This window comes from Colossoma macropomum, unplaced genomic scaffold (genome assembly GCF_904425465.1).
Source record: "Colossoma macropomum unplaced genomic scaffold, Colossoma_macropomum, whole genome shotgun sequence".
Classification (NCBI taxonomy): domain Eukaryota; kingdom Metazoa; phylum Chordata; class Actinopteri; order Characiformes; family Serrasalmidae; genus Colossoma; species Colossoma macropomum.
The window spans coordinates 32,447,668-32,460,215 of NW_023494807.1; the positions used below are offsets into that span (position 1 = coordinate 32,447,668).

Consider the following 12,548-nt stretch of genomic DNA (forward strand, 5'->3'; position numbering starts at 1 on the left):
TTGCGGTTAAGGCTAATGAAGTCTCTGTTTCAGTGCCTCTTCAGAGGAGTACAACCACACTGTACAGAAACCTCGTCAGATCTTATGTCAGTTCATAGACAGGATCCTGACTGACGTTGATGTTGGTAAGCAGCTAAAACAGTGCACTTCATACGCTTCATACATTCTCCCTCTCTGTTATAAACCAAGGTTGTGTTTAACCCCGAGTTACACTGTTGTGTCTTCTTGTTTCAGTGGCGTTGGAGCTGTGTAAGAAGACCTCTGCTGAGCCAGCCTGTGTGATGCTCCTGGACTTTGTTCAGCACATCATTAAATCCTCATCGTTAATGTTCATTAACCCTGCGTGTCAGTCAGAGCAGTATAAAGACGTGGAGAACAGCTGCAGTGGTGAGTTCTCACTCAGTGTCCACCGTGTCCATTACAGGACAGTGTTATGTGGGCTGTGTACGGTGGTGATGTACTGTTTAGCATGGTAGTGTGCGGTTTTGGACGCAGCCCTGAACAGGGTCTAATTATCCAAACACCTTTTACAGATTTATCAAATAATCTGATTTATCTAATAGATAATAAAATAATATAATTAAAAAATGTATAATCTGATCAATAATCTGCTGTATCTAATTAATAATATATATTATAATAACATATATATGCACATATTATCTAATGAAATGTATTTGTTTATATCTAAATATATGCAATCATAATAATAAACATAGATAAACACACTAATCTGATTTATGTGAATATCCTATATCTGCTTATAATAAAATCTGCTGTCTTTTACAGATGAATCTAATAATCCAATTGGTCTAATAACATATAAAAAAAACACACACACATACATATATATATATATATATATATATTTATATATATATATATATATATGTATGATTGCAATAATTCATCATAAATATATAATCTTAATGATATGTTTATCTTTTACAGATTAATAATATAATGTATCTAATAATATGGAATATAATAAAAGTTATATAATCTGAACAATAATCTAATTGATCTAATTATCCTATAATGATAGTGTATATATATCAATCATAATCATACATATACAATCATAATAATCTGATCAAATTGTCTAATAATCTCCTGTCTTTTGCAAATTTGTCTAATAATATGATTTAACTAATCGCTTAATAATAATATATGACATGATATAATCTAATTTATGTAATCGTCTGATAGCATATGCTGTAATCATAATATGATTTACGTAATTATCTGATAATATATAATAAATCATTAGATTTTTCGAGTTGTCTATTAATCTGCTGTCTTTCACAGATTTCAGTAAGTGGATCATCGTCCGTCTGCTGCGGATCGCCGCCGCTCCAGAATGTGCGAGCCTTCATGGAAAGATCTCCTCCGTCATCTGCTCACTGCTTCAGCTGTTCAGAGCGAAGGGCCCCGTCACGTTCGGCGTGTTTGGTAGGGAGTTTATTGGGACGCTGCAGGATCTGGTGCAGCTGCAGACGCAGTCCGTGGCGTCCCCGCCGAAGTGGCCGGCGTCGGTGGAGCGTTTCGGTGCCAATCCTGCTGATGCTGTTGTTTATCTGACTCCCACCACACTGCAGATAAACTCAGGAGCCTCAGCTCAGGCCCTGTTAGCAGCTACGCTGACTGTGCTCACTGACATGCTGCAGGGAATGTTCTTCCCCAGAGAAGTGGGACAGATCTGGGACGCGTCCTGTGCCGTCCTGTGCGGCGGTAGCCCCAGGCTGAAGGCCGTTAGCATGGTGCTGCTGACCCGCATTGTAACTTTAGGAGGATTTCCTGAAGGTCATTCTCAGGTCTTCTTTGCTGCTTATCTGTCTCTCTTGGACTCCTTCAGCTCTTATAAAGAGTCAGAAGCGAGAATCTACAGCACCGAGTTCCAGAAGCTGACTCGCTGTGTTTTCATCTCGGAGAGAGGCGCACACGCTCGGTTTGAGAGGGTTCACCTCAGCATGCTGATGGAGAGCCTGCACAGGCTGGTGCTGAGCGGAGCCGTGGAGCAGATAAAGCTGGAGGAGATCAGGACGACTCTGTGTGAGATCTTCTGCTTTATTCTGGACTTTGTGCCTCTGGGGTACGAATCGGCTGCTCTGATCCGGAGAGAGAGGGTGACGGCCATCTGTAAAGCCATGGTCAATGCTATTGGAATTCAGAGGGACCAGAAGGTGAACGCATCTCATCAGTAACCAGGGGCCGTATTACAGACAGTTCTTAAGTCTGAGATCTGCTTTGTTGTCATAGCAGCTTCAGTTAAGACTGAAGTTAGGACAGAAGCCATTACATTACAGAGTTCTTAAGTCTATGATCTTATTTCCAGATAAGAAAACGGTTTTACAGAAAGTTGCCAAAATATCCTAAATATTGTCTTAACTTTAAGATGAACACCAGAGCGTCTTAACTTCTGTTTAACCGTCTGTTTCCGTTGCATAGTTCACTACCAGCATATTGAGCTCCATTTATTTCTACTGTAAAACGCTGCTTTCACTGTGAGATGATTTTCTTTTCTAACTCTGCGTTTTAAAGATCTCAGACGCTGCAGACTCGATCTCCACCGCCCCTCTGATCACCTTCGTGTGTTAATGTTGATGATGAAATATTACAGTGATGGTGGTGAATAATGAGGAGGCGGAGCTGAACGTGTGTCTGTTTATTAGGAGGAGTAACGTTAGCACGCTCGGCTAAAGCGTTTGGGGAATGGAGACTGAAACTGGGGAGCGGCGACGCTCTGATAAACAGCAGGGGGCGCTCTCACGATATTCACAATGTACAGTTCATCACACTTTAGTTTTATTTGACTTTTTTTTACCCCAGTAACGGTAGCTAACGTTAGCTGTCTGACTGACTAACTTGATTACGTGTTTACGCTTCAGCTGTGTGCGTGGGGTCGGTTGCTAGGAAACAGACACGACAGTTGATTGTCAACTTCAGTCGAGTAAGTTAAGATTTCCTAACTGGAGATAAGAGGCTGTAAGATAAAATATGATTCTTAAATTAAGATCAGATTTGCTTCTGTAATATGAATTTGTGAAAAATCTTATCTTGACCTGTCAGACAAAAAGACAATAATTTTCTGTAATGCGGCCCCTGGAGTGTTAATCAGGGCCTGACTGATTTTAAAATTTAATGGTATATTATTTATACACATATATGTATATACAACAGAACTTACTGTATTTTCACTCTATCAAAATGAGTTCATGCTTTATGAGATAGTTATGATAATGGTTTAAATCTAAATATTTGTGTGAAAATAAAGAAATATAATAATGTAAAATATTGTTACATAAATAGAAAGTAGAAAAAAAATACATATGTATATACACACACATATAAAAGAGTGCATATCTTTCTACAGCTCTCCACCTCCAGACTGAGGCCTGTTTACAGTGTTACACCCCTGTCTGTATCACTGCACTGCTGCTCAGAGTCTGCTCTGATTGGAAGATGTGGAAACCTGACTGTGTGTTGTTTGTGTGTGACAGTATGTGGAGGGTTACCTGTGTGCGGCACTGACAGCTGAGGGACTCGCCGCTCTTCAGGATTCACAGAGCAGCGTTTGTGACTCAGTGGAGCCCCCCAGAGGATACGCTGAGGAGATTCCAGCTAAGAGAATGCTCCTCTCTCTCCCTGCACTGTCCGGCAGGGTGGCCACAACTCAGCCTACGTAGGTCCAGTTTTGGGGTTAAAAAAGTTCTGTTCGGGCTCCCAAGTGGCGCAACCGTCTGAGCGTTGGTCCTCTCATCAGGAGATCGCGAGTTCGATCCCTGGTGATGCTACAGCTGTCCGTGGCCAGGGGGTCCAAGAGAGCACTGTGGTCCTCGCTCTCTGGGTGGGATAGGATGGACCCCCCGTCTCCCCCATCACTCAGTGCGATGCTAACCAGCGCAGGCGTCTGTTAGCTGACATTACAGAACTGGCGGTCAGCGTCTCCTCCGAGCGCGTTCAGCTGTCCAGTGATGTTGCGTTAGCAACAGTTCAAAAAGATGCGGTGGAGCTTCACAGGTCTCGGAGGAAGCCTGTGTTTGCCTTCACCCTCCTAGCGCTGGTGGTGACGTGTGATTGAGGGGAGTCCTAATTAGGGGGTGGAATTGGAGACGACTAAATTGGGGAGATTTAAATTGAAAGTTTAAAATCTGCACAGTTTTCCTTCTTGTTTTAATGAGCTGATGAGAATATTCGTAAAGAATTCATAATTAATATCAATAATTACATAAATATATTTCATGCTATTGTTTTATAAAACTGTGTTAAACTGTGTTAAATTGAATAAATTCAGGCTAACCTGAGCCTCATTTGTCCTGTCAGTGAGGTGGAGATGAGGAGCAGGAGTGAGGTCTGGGCTGCTGCTCTCGCTCGGCTGGAGGAGCTGCTGAAGAAGCTGAAGGACTGTCCTGCACAGCAGTGCGTGAACCTCATGGAGGGCCTGGCGGTCATCCTGCACCTGGCTGCAGTCTGCTCCAAGTAGGCCTTTTCTAAATACCTCTTATGCCCCCAACCCCGCCAAAATGTAGTTGATAAGCCGAGACATCATTAGTGTCTGAAGTTTGCTTCTTTAGTTTTAGCACTGGAGCTAAGAGGCTAATATAGCTAACAGCTAATGGAAACGTATGTACCCCAATTAGCATCGTGCTAACTGCATATCTAAATCATCACGAACTCTCCTCAAAGCCTTCAGATTGTTCAGTAATTTCCAATAGACTCGTTTATTTGGAATATGTGTATATATATATATATAGCTTATGTGGGAACAAAACCTCATATCTCCATTTTTGTCTTTTTTTTTCGTTTTTCAGTTTTTGTCATAATTTGAAAATGTCTGTTACTCTTTACACTGTGAATCAATTTCGTGATGAATGGACCAAAATAAACGGCCCAAAAATACTCGGAAAAAAAATCAGTTTCCATTGACTTACATTAAAAGTAAAGTATTTTAAAGTTATAATTTTGGATGATATATATATATATATATATATATATATATATATATATATATATATATATATATGTTTGTATTGCTGTTTTTTTAATTTTTCATATTTCAACTCAGCAAAAAAAAAATTTGCTAGTGATATTTTTTTCATATAGCTGTTGTAACAAAATCGGAGAATTTAGGAGAATTAAGAAATTTTCTTAACAACATTAATTTTCTGTACAGTAGTATAACAAGGCTTTATTCAAAGGAATTTTGGATTATTTTTATTGGCCCACTGATAACAAAATATTCATATAATATAAAAAGCAGCTGGAGTTTTCAAATGATGCAGAAATGAGTCATACAGGGTCAGAAACCACATAGCTGAGTCTGATCATTTAGACATGCAGTTAGCTCCACGCTGAGTGGTGGTTTATAAGCCTTTATTGCTCCAGGGCTAAAACTAACACTATGCGCTTTAATGAGTTCTGCTCTGGTCTCTGAACTCTTCCTGCAGTGCTGTTCAGGTTCCTGGAGAGAAAACAGCAGATCCGTCCTCCACCGCTCACACGGCCCGGCTGGTCTGGCTGAAGACCGAGGTGCTGGCTCAGGTGGTTGAGACCTGTCGGAGCTTTATGGCCAACACAGCCAGGGACGACCTGGAACCGCTGGTGGACAGAACCATCAGGATACTGGACGCCGTTCTCTACCTGACCAGTGAGTCTTACACCGTAGAGCCAGAGGCCCAAAGGCTGAGGAATTCATGCATTTAACTGCTGCTCCATTTAAGGTGGAATGGAAAATTAGACCAAAAACCTATTCAGTAAGAAGGGTGGAAATTTGGGTGTGAAACATTTAGCAGCGTTTTTGCCGGCCGCACAGGGGCTAGTGCTAAAATAGGTTTATCTATTCTTTTTCAGTTTTATTTTTACTGTTTAGCTCAATAGAAATATTTCTTTTGTTTTAAAGTGGTTCTAAAGTTAAGTTTACTGAAGAATCTAAAGTGGTTTTATTTGAGGGAGAAGTGTGGCCCACCATAAACATTGCCTTCTGGCCTCTGGACCTCAGAATGATTTGATCTAATTATGATTATTTAGGAAATGTTTATGTTCACCATGAATTTGAACATTTAACTCCGTATGATTTGGTATCAGTCTGTCTATCTATCTATCTATCTATCTATCTATCTATCTATCTATCTATCTATCTGTCTGTCTGTCTGTTTGTCTATCTATATATCTGACTGTCTGTCTATCTATCTATATATCTGTCTATCTGTCTGTCTGTCTATCTATCTATATATCTATATCTGTCTGTCTGTCTGTCTGTCTATTTATCTATCATAATGTATATAAATCTATCTATAAATCTATTTATCCACATGGCTGGATAACCTGCTGTGTTTTTTGTCTGTACTTGTGTGATTGTGTTGAACTGTTGCATTAATAGTTGTGATGATTTGCCTGTTGTTTCCAGTCCACAGTGACTCTGATTCCAGCCTGTGTCGGAGCGTCTGCGCCCTGCTGTCCGTTCCCTGGGTGACCGAACACTCCTCCCTCTCTGCCTATCAGATGGCTTCGTTTCCTGTCGGTCTGACCGGACTGTCTCTGAAACTGGCCCCCGCTTACTGTAAGCCACAAAAACAGCGTCTGTCTAACTGTAGTTTTAATTCATACCTAACCTACTTTGCCCAGTCCCATCCAGACTTAGCACTGGGAAGTAATCAAAGCTAGTTAACATGGTGCTAATTGCATGTCTGAATCCTCAGACTGTGTGTTGGTGTTCAGTCTCTCTAATAGACTTGATTATGTGGTTTCTAATACTGTATGACTTACAGGTGTTTATAAATATGCACTAAAGTACATTAGCATAGCTAGAAAACACAAGCATGTCTATTACTTAGCAGCTTCACGTGGTTTGAGTCGAGTGTGTGATGATAGTAATTGACGTACAAAGGCTTCCATTAATTATTAGCTACATTAGCACTTTAGCTAAAAAAGGAAACATGTTTTGGCTGATTTTCCATGTTTTTAGTTGATAACTGTGCATTTGATTTTTGGTGAACTAGTCCTTTAACTGCACTTGTTTTGACGGCAGCTCCTCAGACTCGTGCGCGCTGTGCGTTCCTGCTGGCTCTGCTGCCGAGGCAGGCGTGTCCCGAGTGGCGCTCGGCCGTGTTCCGCTGGGCTCTGCAGAGTCAGAGTGAGTCGGAGCGCTGCAGCGCTGTGAGGGGCCTTCCCCATCCTGCTCCACCGCCTGGGGGTCAAATCATACAGCCTCATCCACGACGTCCTGCTGTACGTACACACGCGTGATCAAGGCTTTAGAAGAATTTTTACATTTTTATGTCTGTTTATGTTTTTTTCCAGGTGTCGTTACGATGATTATATTTAGGGTTTGACTCTTTTTATCATTTATTTTCATTATGTTTTATTTTTTATTTGTTTATTTTTTGGTTTATTTTTTTACAAAAAAGACACAGCAAATAAAATGTAGCAACTCCTACTCAGCCTCTCAACCATAACTTAGTCATATTGCAATTAGTGAACTATTTATCATAATTAGTTAATTATTTCTAGTAGTTACTGAATAATTCATATTAGATACTGAATAATTCATATTAGATACTGAATAATTCATAGTAAATACTGAATAATTTATATTAGATACTGAATAATTCATAGTAAATACTGAATAATTATGAGTAGATAATTATTCATATTAGATACTGAATAATTCATAGTAAATACTGAATCATGTATAGTAGATACTGAATCATTCATAGTAGATGCTGAATAATTCATAGTAGATACTGAATAATTCGTAGTAGATACTGAATAATTCATAGTAGATACTGAATAATTCGTAGTAGATACTGAATAATTCATAGTAAATACTGAATAATTCGTAGTAGATACTAAATAATTCGTAGTAGATACTAAATAATTATAGTAGATAATAATTCATAGTAGATACTGAATAATTCGTAATAGATACTGAATAATTCGTAATAGATACTGAATAATTCATAGTAGATACTGAATAATTCATAGCAGATACTGAGTAGTTTGTAAGGAATTCTGAATGAGAAGTGTTAATATGAATGACTTCATTATAGACCTGTGGGTTATTTGCTTGTAATTTTTGGAAAAGGCTTCAGTGCCTCCACAGTGATCTGTGTTGAGATTTACAGGTCGGTTTGTTTACACCAGAGACCATTTGTACGCAAAAGAAACAGTAAAGTTGTCTGTAATTGTTTAATCATTATGTTTGTTTTTCAGGTGACGTCTGTCCTGTAATGTATGTAATTCTGCGTGTCTGTATGTTCCGTATGCAGGACCAGGCTGCAGGACACGTCCTCCCAGGTGAAGATGGAGTTAGCCGGTATAACGGGCGCTCTGCTCTGCTGTCTGTCTGAGAGCTCTCAGCTCCGCCTCTCTGAGGAGAATAAACCTCCCTCGGATTTCCTCTGCGCGCGGGTCAGCGTTTCGGACGCTCACTCCGGCCGGCCCACCACCATCGGAGCCTCCATCCTCACACCTTTCCTCCAGCTGCTCAAACCCAGCGAGGAACAGAAGGTCAAACAAGGTCAGAGCTCTGACCATCACAGACGTCCAGCTTAACGTGTGGCCCATTTTCTCTGCAGTGTTGGATTAACAGCTGCTGTGTTACATTAACAGTTACAGTGGTAGTTTTTGTCCAGCTAACAGCTGTAAACACTGTACATGGTTAAAAAGATGGTTCTTTAGAGGTTCTTTAGTAAAAGCAAGGGTTCTGTTTAGAAACTTGAGTGCAATTTAGAGCCATACCACGCTTTTAAATGGTTCTCTGCATGGTGAAATGGTTCTTCAGACTGATGGAGAATGTGTTGTATATGGTTATATATAGCACCAAAAAGGGTTCTTCCATTGTTCCTAGCTTGACATCGTAACAATAGCAGAACGCTTTTTGGTGCTATATAGAACCCTTTTCAAAAAGTTTCTGTATAGAACCATATCCAACACATTCTTCATCAATCTGAAGAACCATTTCACCATGCAAAGAACCATTGAAGCATGAAATGGTTCTATATATAACTCAAGTTTCTAAATATAATCATTTCCTTTACTAAAGAACCCTTGAAGAACCATCTGTTTACATTTGTAGTTGTTAATTCAGTGCTGGAGATCTTGCTGTGTAGCTGGTAAACGGTTTAAAGGAAAATTTGTCTATAAATCCTGTTTTTATACTTTTTCCATTGGTAAAATGTGAGAAATTTCCTGTGAGTAGAACACTATTTTACATTCTCAGCACTGCAGTAACACTGACGTGGTGGTGGTGTGTTAGTGTGTGTTGCGCTAGAACGAGTGGATCAGACACAGCAGTGCTGCTGGAGTTTTTAAACACTGTGTCCACTCACTGTCCACTCTATTAGACACTCCTACCTTGTCAGTCCACCTTGTAGATGTAAAGTCAGAGACGATAGCTCATCTGCTGCTGCACAGTTTGTGTTGGTCATCCTCTAGTCCTTCATCAGTGGTCACAGGACGCTGCCCACAGGACACTGTTGGCTGGTTATTTTTGCTTGGTGGACTATTCTCAGTCCAGCAGTGACACTGAGGTGTTTAAAACTCCAGCAGCACTGCTGTGTCTGATCCACTCAGACCAGCGCAACACACACTAACACACCACCACCACGTCAGTGTTACTGCAGTGCTGAGAATGATCCACCACCCAAATAGTACCTGCTCTGTGAGGGTCCATGGGGGTCCTGACCACTGAGGAACAGGGTAAAAGGGGGCTAACAAAGTATCAGAGAAACAGATGGACTACAGTCTGTAACTGTAGAACTACAAAGTGCACCTATATAGTAAGTGGAGCTGATAAAATGGACAATGAGCGTAGAAACAAGGAGGTGGTCATGATGTTATGCCTGATCGGTGTATATATATATATATATATATATATATATATATATATATATATATATATATATACACACACACACACAACCCCAGTTCCCAAAAAGTTGGGACGCTGTGTAAAATGTAAATAAATGTAAATAAAAACAGAACGCAATGATTTGCGAATCTCATAGACCCGTATTTTATTCACAATAGAACATAGAACACATTTCAGATGTTGAAAGTGAGACATTTTACCATTTCATGAAAAATATTAACACATTTAGAACTTGATGGCGGCAACGCAGTCTTGGATTGTTTTTCAATATTTATGTAGCACATAAAGCTGGAATGGTTTTGCTTTAATGTTAAAATGTATCCATTTATCCAAAAATCCATAACTTTGTTTTGCTTTTTTTCTTTTGTTTATGGCAGCTTTTATAGAGAACATCAGTCACTTATGTAAGCACGTGGATTTTGGCAGCAGTGACCCGGACACTAAAGCCCTGCTGACCGCTCTGGTGAACCTCATCGAGGACCCACACCAGGACGTTCGAATGCTCTTCAGCCAGAACATCAGAAACCTGCTGCAGTCCTGGAGTGGAGACGGCTTCCTGAAGGAGGTGCTTCAGCTCATCTGAACCTGTTTACGTATATAATCCTGTGGAATTACATTGGGTTTATAATGAGATGCGTTTCGGTTCCACAGCTTCTTGTTTCCAGGCTGAAGGAGGCGTACACCAACGCGAAGACGGCCAGAAACACCGAGCTGAAAACCTCTCTGATACTGACCACAGGAGAGATTGGGAGGTAAACAAAGTGTCCTTTTGATCTTTACAAGCCCATCTTCATTAATTCATTCATTTAATAATGATAATTATTCATATTTTGTTAAATGTCTGTATTGGAGTGGTTATTATGCTGTTGGCTGAGGCACATGATCTAAAAATTAAGCTTATGAAGGGCTGACATTTGATTATATCAGTAATCGAGTGATTTACTGGTTATTTTTTATTATTAATTGAGTTTTTAAAGGTTAAATGATAAAAATGGACATGCAGAAGTTTGTGTTGTTGATTTTCTGAAAGTGAAAGTAAGTTAATGCATCTTTGACAGAGAACACACTTAAATATGGCATTTTTCTGCAAATTTAATGAACATTTTCTAAAATCTAAAATTTAAAACTTTTAATATTTATTCCCTGTGTAAACTTATTTCACTTAGGAAATCAACAAATTTGACCAAAGGTGCCCAAACTTTTGCCTATATCGGTAACTGAACGATGACAAACCATACATAGCTTTTTAAAAAATTCAATTCACTTTATAGCACAAATATTAGGCACGATACTTGAATATAAAACTGCATTTGTAACACACTGAAATCGTAATGCTTCTGCACAACAGATTGTTTTTGTCTCTTTTTGCCTGGAGCCTCAGATAATGCTAAAACAGTGCTAATGTTGCTAACAGTGAATGAACGTCAGTAGCCAGCGGTCAGCATCATCTGAAATGTTTGTTTGTGGCTACCAGCTTCTGTACATTAAAAGCCATATTATAATATTCGATCCAACCATTCTATTGAAATCTAGACAGATAAATTGTCGCTGTCAGAAGAAAAACAAACATCTCCAAGATGGCAAGTTTACAGGAGAGGGCTAAAAGTACTTTCAGTGTAAATTAATATAAACAGATTTTATTCCAAGTCATTTTGGAGTATTTCTGTTGGTCCATTCGTCATGAAATTCAAGCCTCCTCGTTATGATGGAATGCTGTATTTTGCAGAGCTGCTGAGGGGAATTTGGTGTCGTTCGCTCTGCTGCGGCTGCTGCACTGCCTGCTCTCCAAGTCCACTCAGGTTTCTGTGGTGGCTCACACTGAGATCCAGGCACTGGCCACGTCCAGAGAACTCAAGCTGCAGTCCTTCTTCAACCAGTACAGAAACCCCGTCTGCCAGGTCAGAGAAAAAATGTGAAAACGCTCCACTTCACTTCCCCCGATTAAAAAAAACAACATAACACAAATTTACAAAGTGGCTGAATGGGCTCAAATCCTCCACCAGGCCTCTGAAACTGTTACAGAAAACATGAATAAACAGAAATGTTAATTTAAACGTTAATTTAAAAATTTTCTTAGCTATTAATAATGTTACTTTTTCATGTAGCCCAGTAGTTTATTATTTATGTCCTAACTCAAAAGTGATGACTTCTTTCAGTGGGTACTTTTACAGATTTATATGACAGGCATGTGGCCTTTATTGAGTTTAGATTATAGATTCGTTTAATAATCAGCACCATTTCTTATTTTGACCCTGTGTTTTTAAGGGTCTCCTTGCCTCTTGGAACTGAGTTACAGGGTAGTGGTTGAAATCTTCCCTCTGAAATGGGACCCTCAGATAAAAAGAGCATCACTTCATTAACAGCTACCAGCGCTGCTCTGTAGGCGACCCTGCCAGTCTGCAGTGACGGCAGAGGAGGGTAAAGTTCAGCTCCTCACTGCTGGGCTTTAGTTACATTTAGGGCATCATATGATCTTCAAAGAGGGGGCAATTATTTATTATCACCCACCCCTAATTCTTCAGTGATATGAAGCTGAAGTCAGATATTCACCAGATTCTTGTTCGAATTTTTTTTAAGTTTCCACCTTAAATGGTGCAGCAGTTCTGATGCCTGAGACGCCAGACTGTAACTGCTGCACCATTTAAGGTGGAACGGGAAATTTAGCCAGTTTGCTACC

The 12,548-nt window shown here is 39.8% G+C and overlaps 1 protein-coding gene across 1 annotated transcript in view; it reads left to right on the forward strand.

Annotated features, from left to right (window-relative positions):
- Window positions 1-12,548, forward strand: part of atr (ATR serine/threonine kinase) — a 59,637-nt gene that overhangs the window by 1,348 nt on the left and 45,741 nt on the right. The window contains 13 exon segments of the mRNA XM_036556301.1: window positions 34-125; window positions 235-387; window positions 1,309-2,183; window positions 3,501-3,682; window positions 4,324-4,479; window positions 5,448-5,647; window positions 6,407-6,559; window positions 7,028-7,164; window positions 7,166-7,227; window positions 8,268-8,518; window positions 10,249-10,436; window positions 10,523-10,623; window positions 11,598-11,769. Coding sequence (XP_036412194.1) covers window positions 34-125; window positions 235-387; window positions 1,309-2,183; window positions 3,501-3,682; window positions 4,324-4,479; window positions 5,448-5,647; window positions 6,407-6,559; window positions 7,028-7,164; window positions 7,166-7,227; window positions 8,268-8,518; window positions 10,249-10,436; window positions 10,523-10,623; window positions 11,598-11,769 — 2,722 coding nt within the window.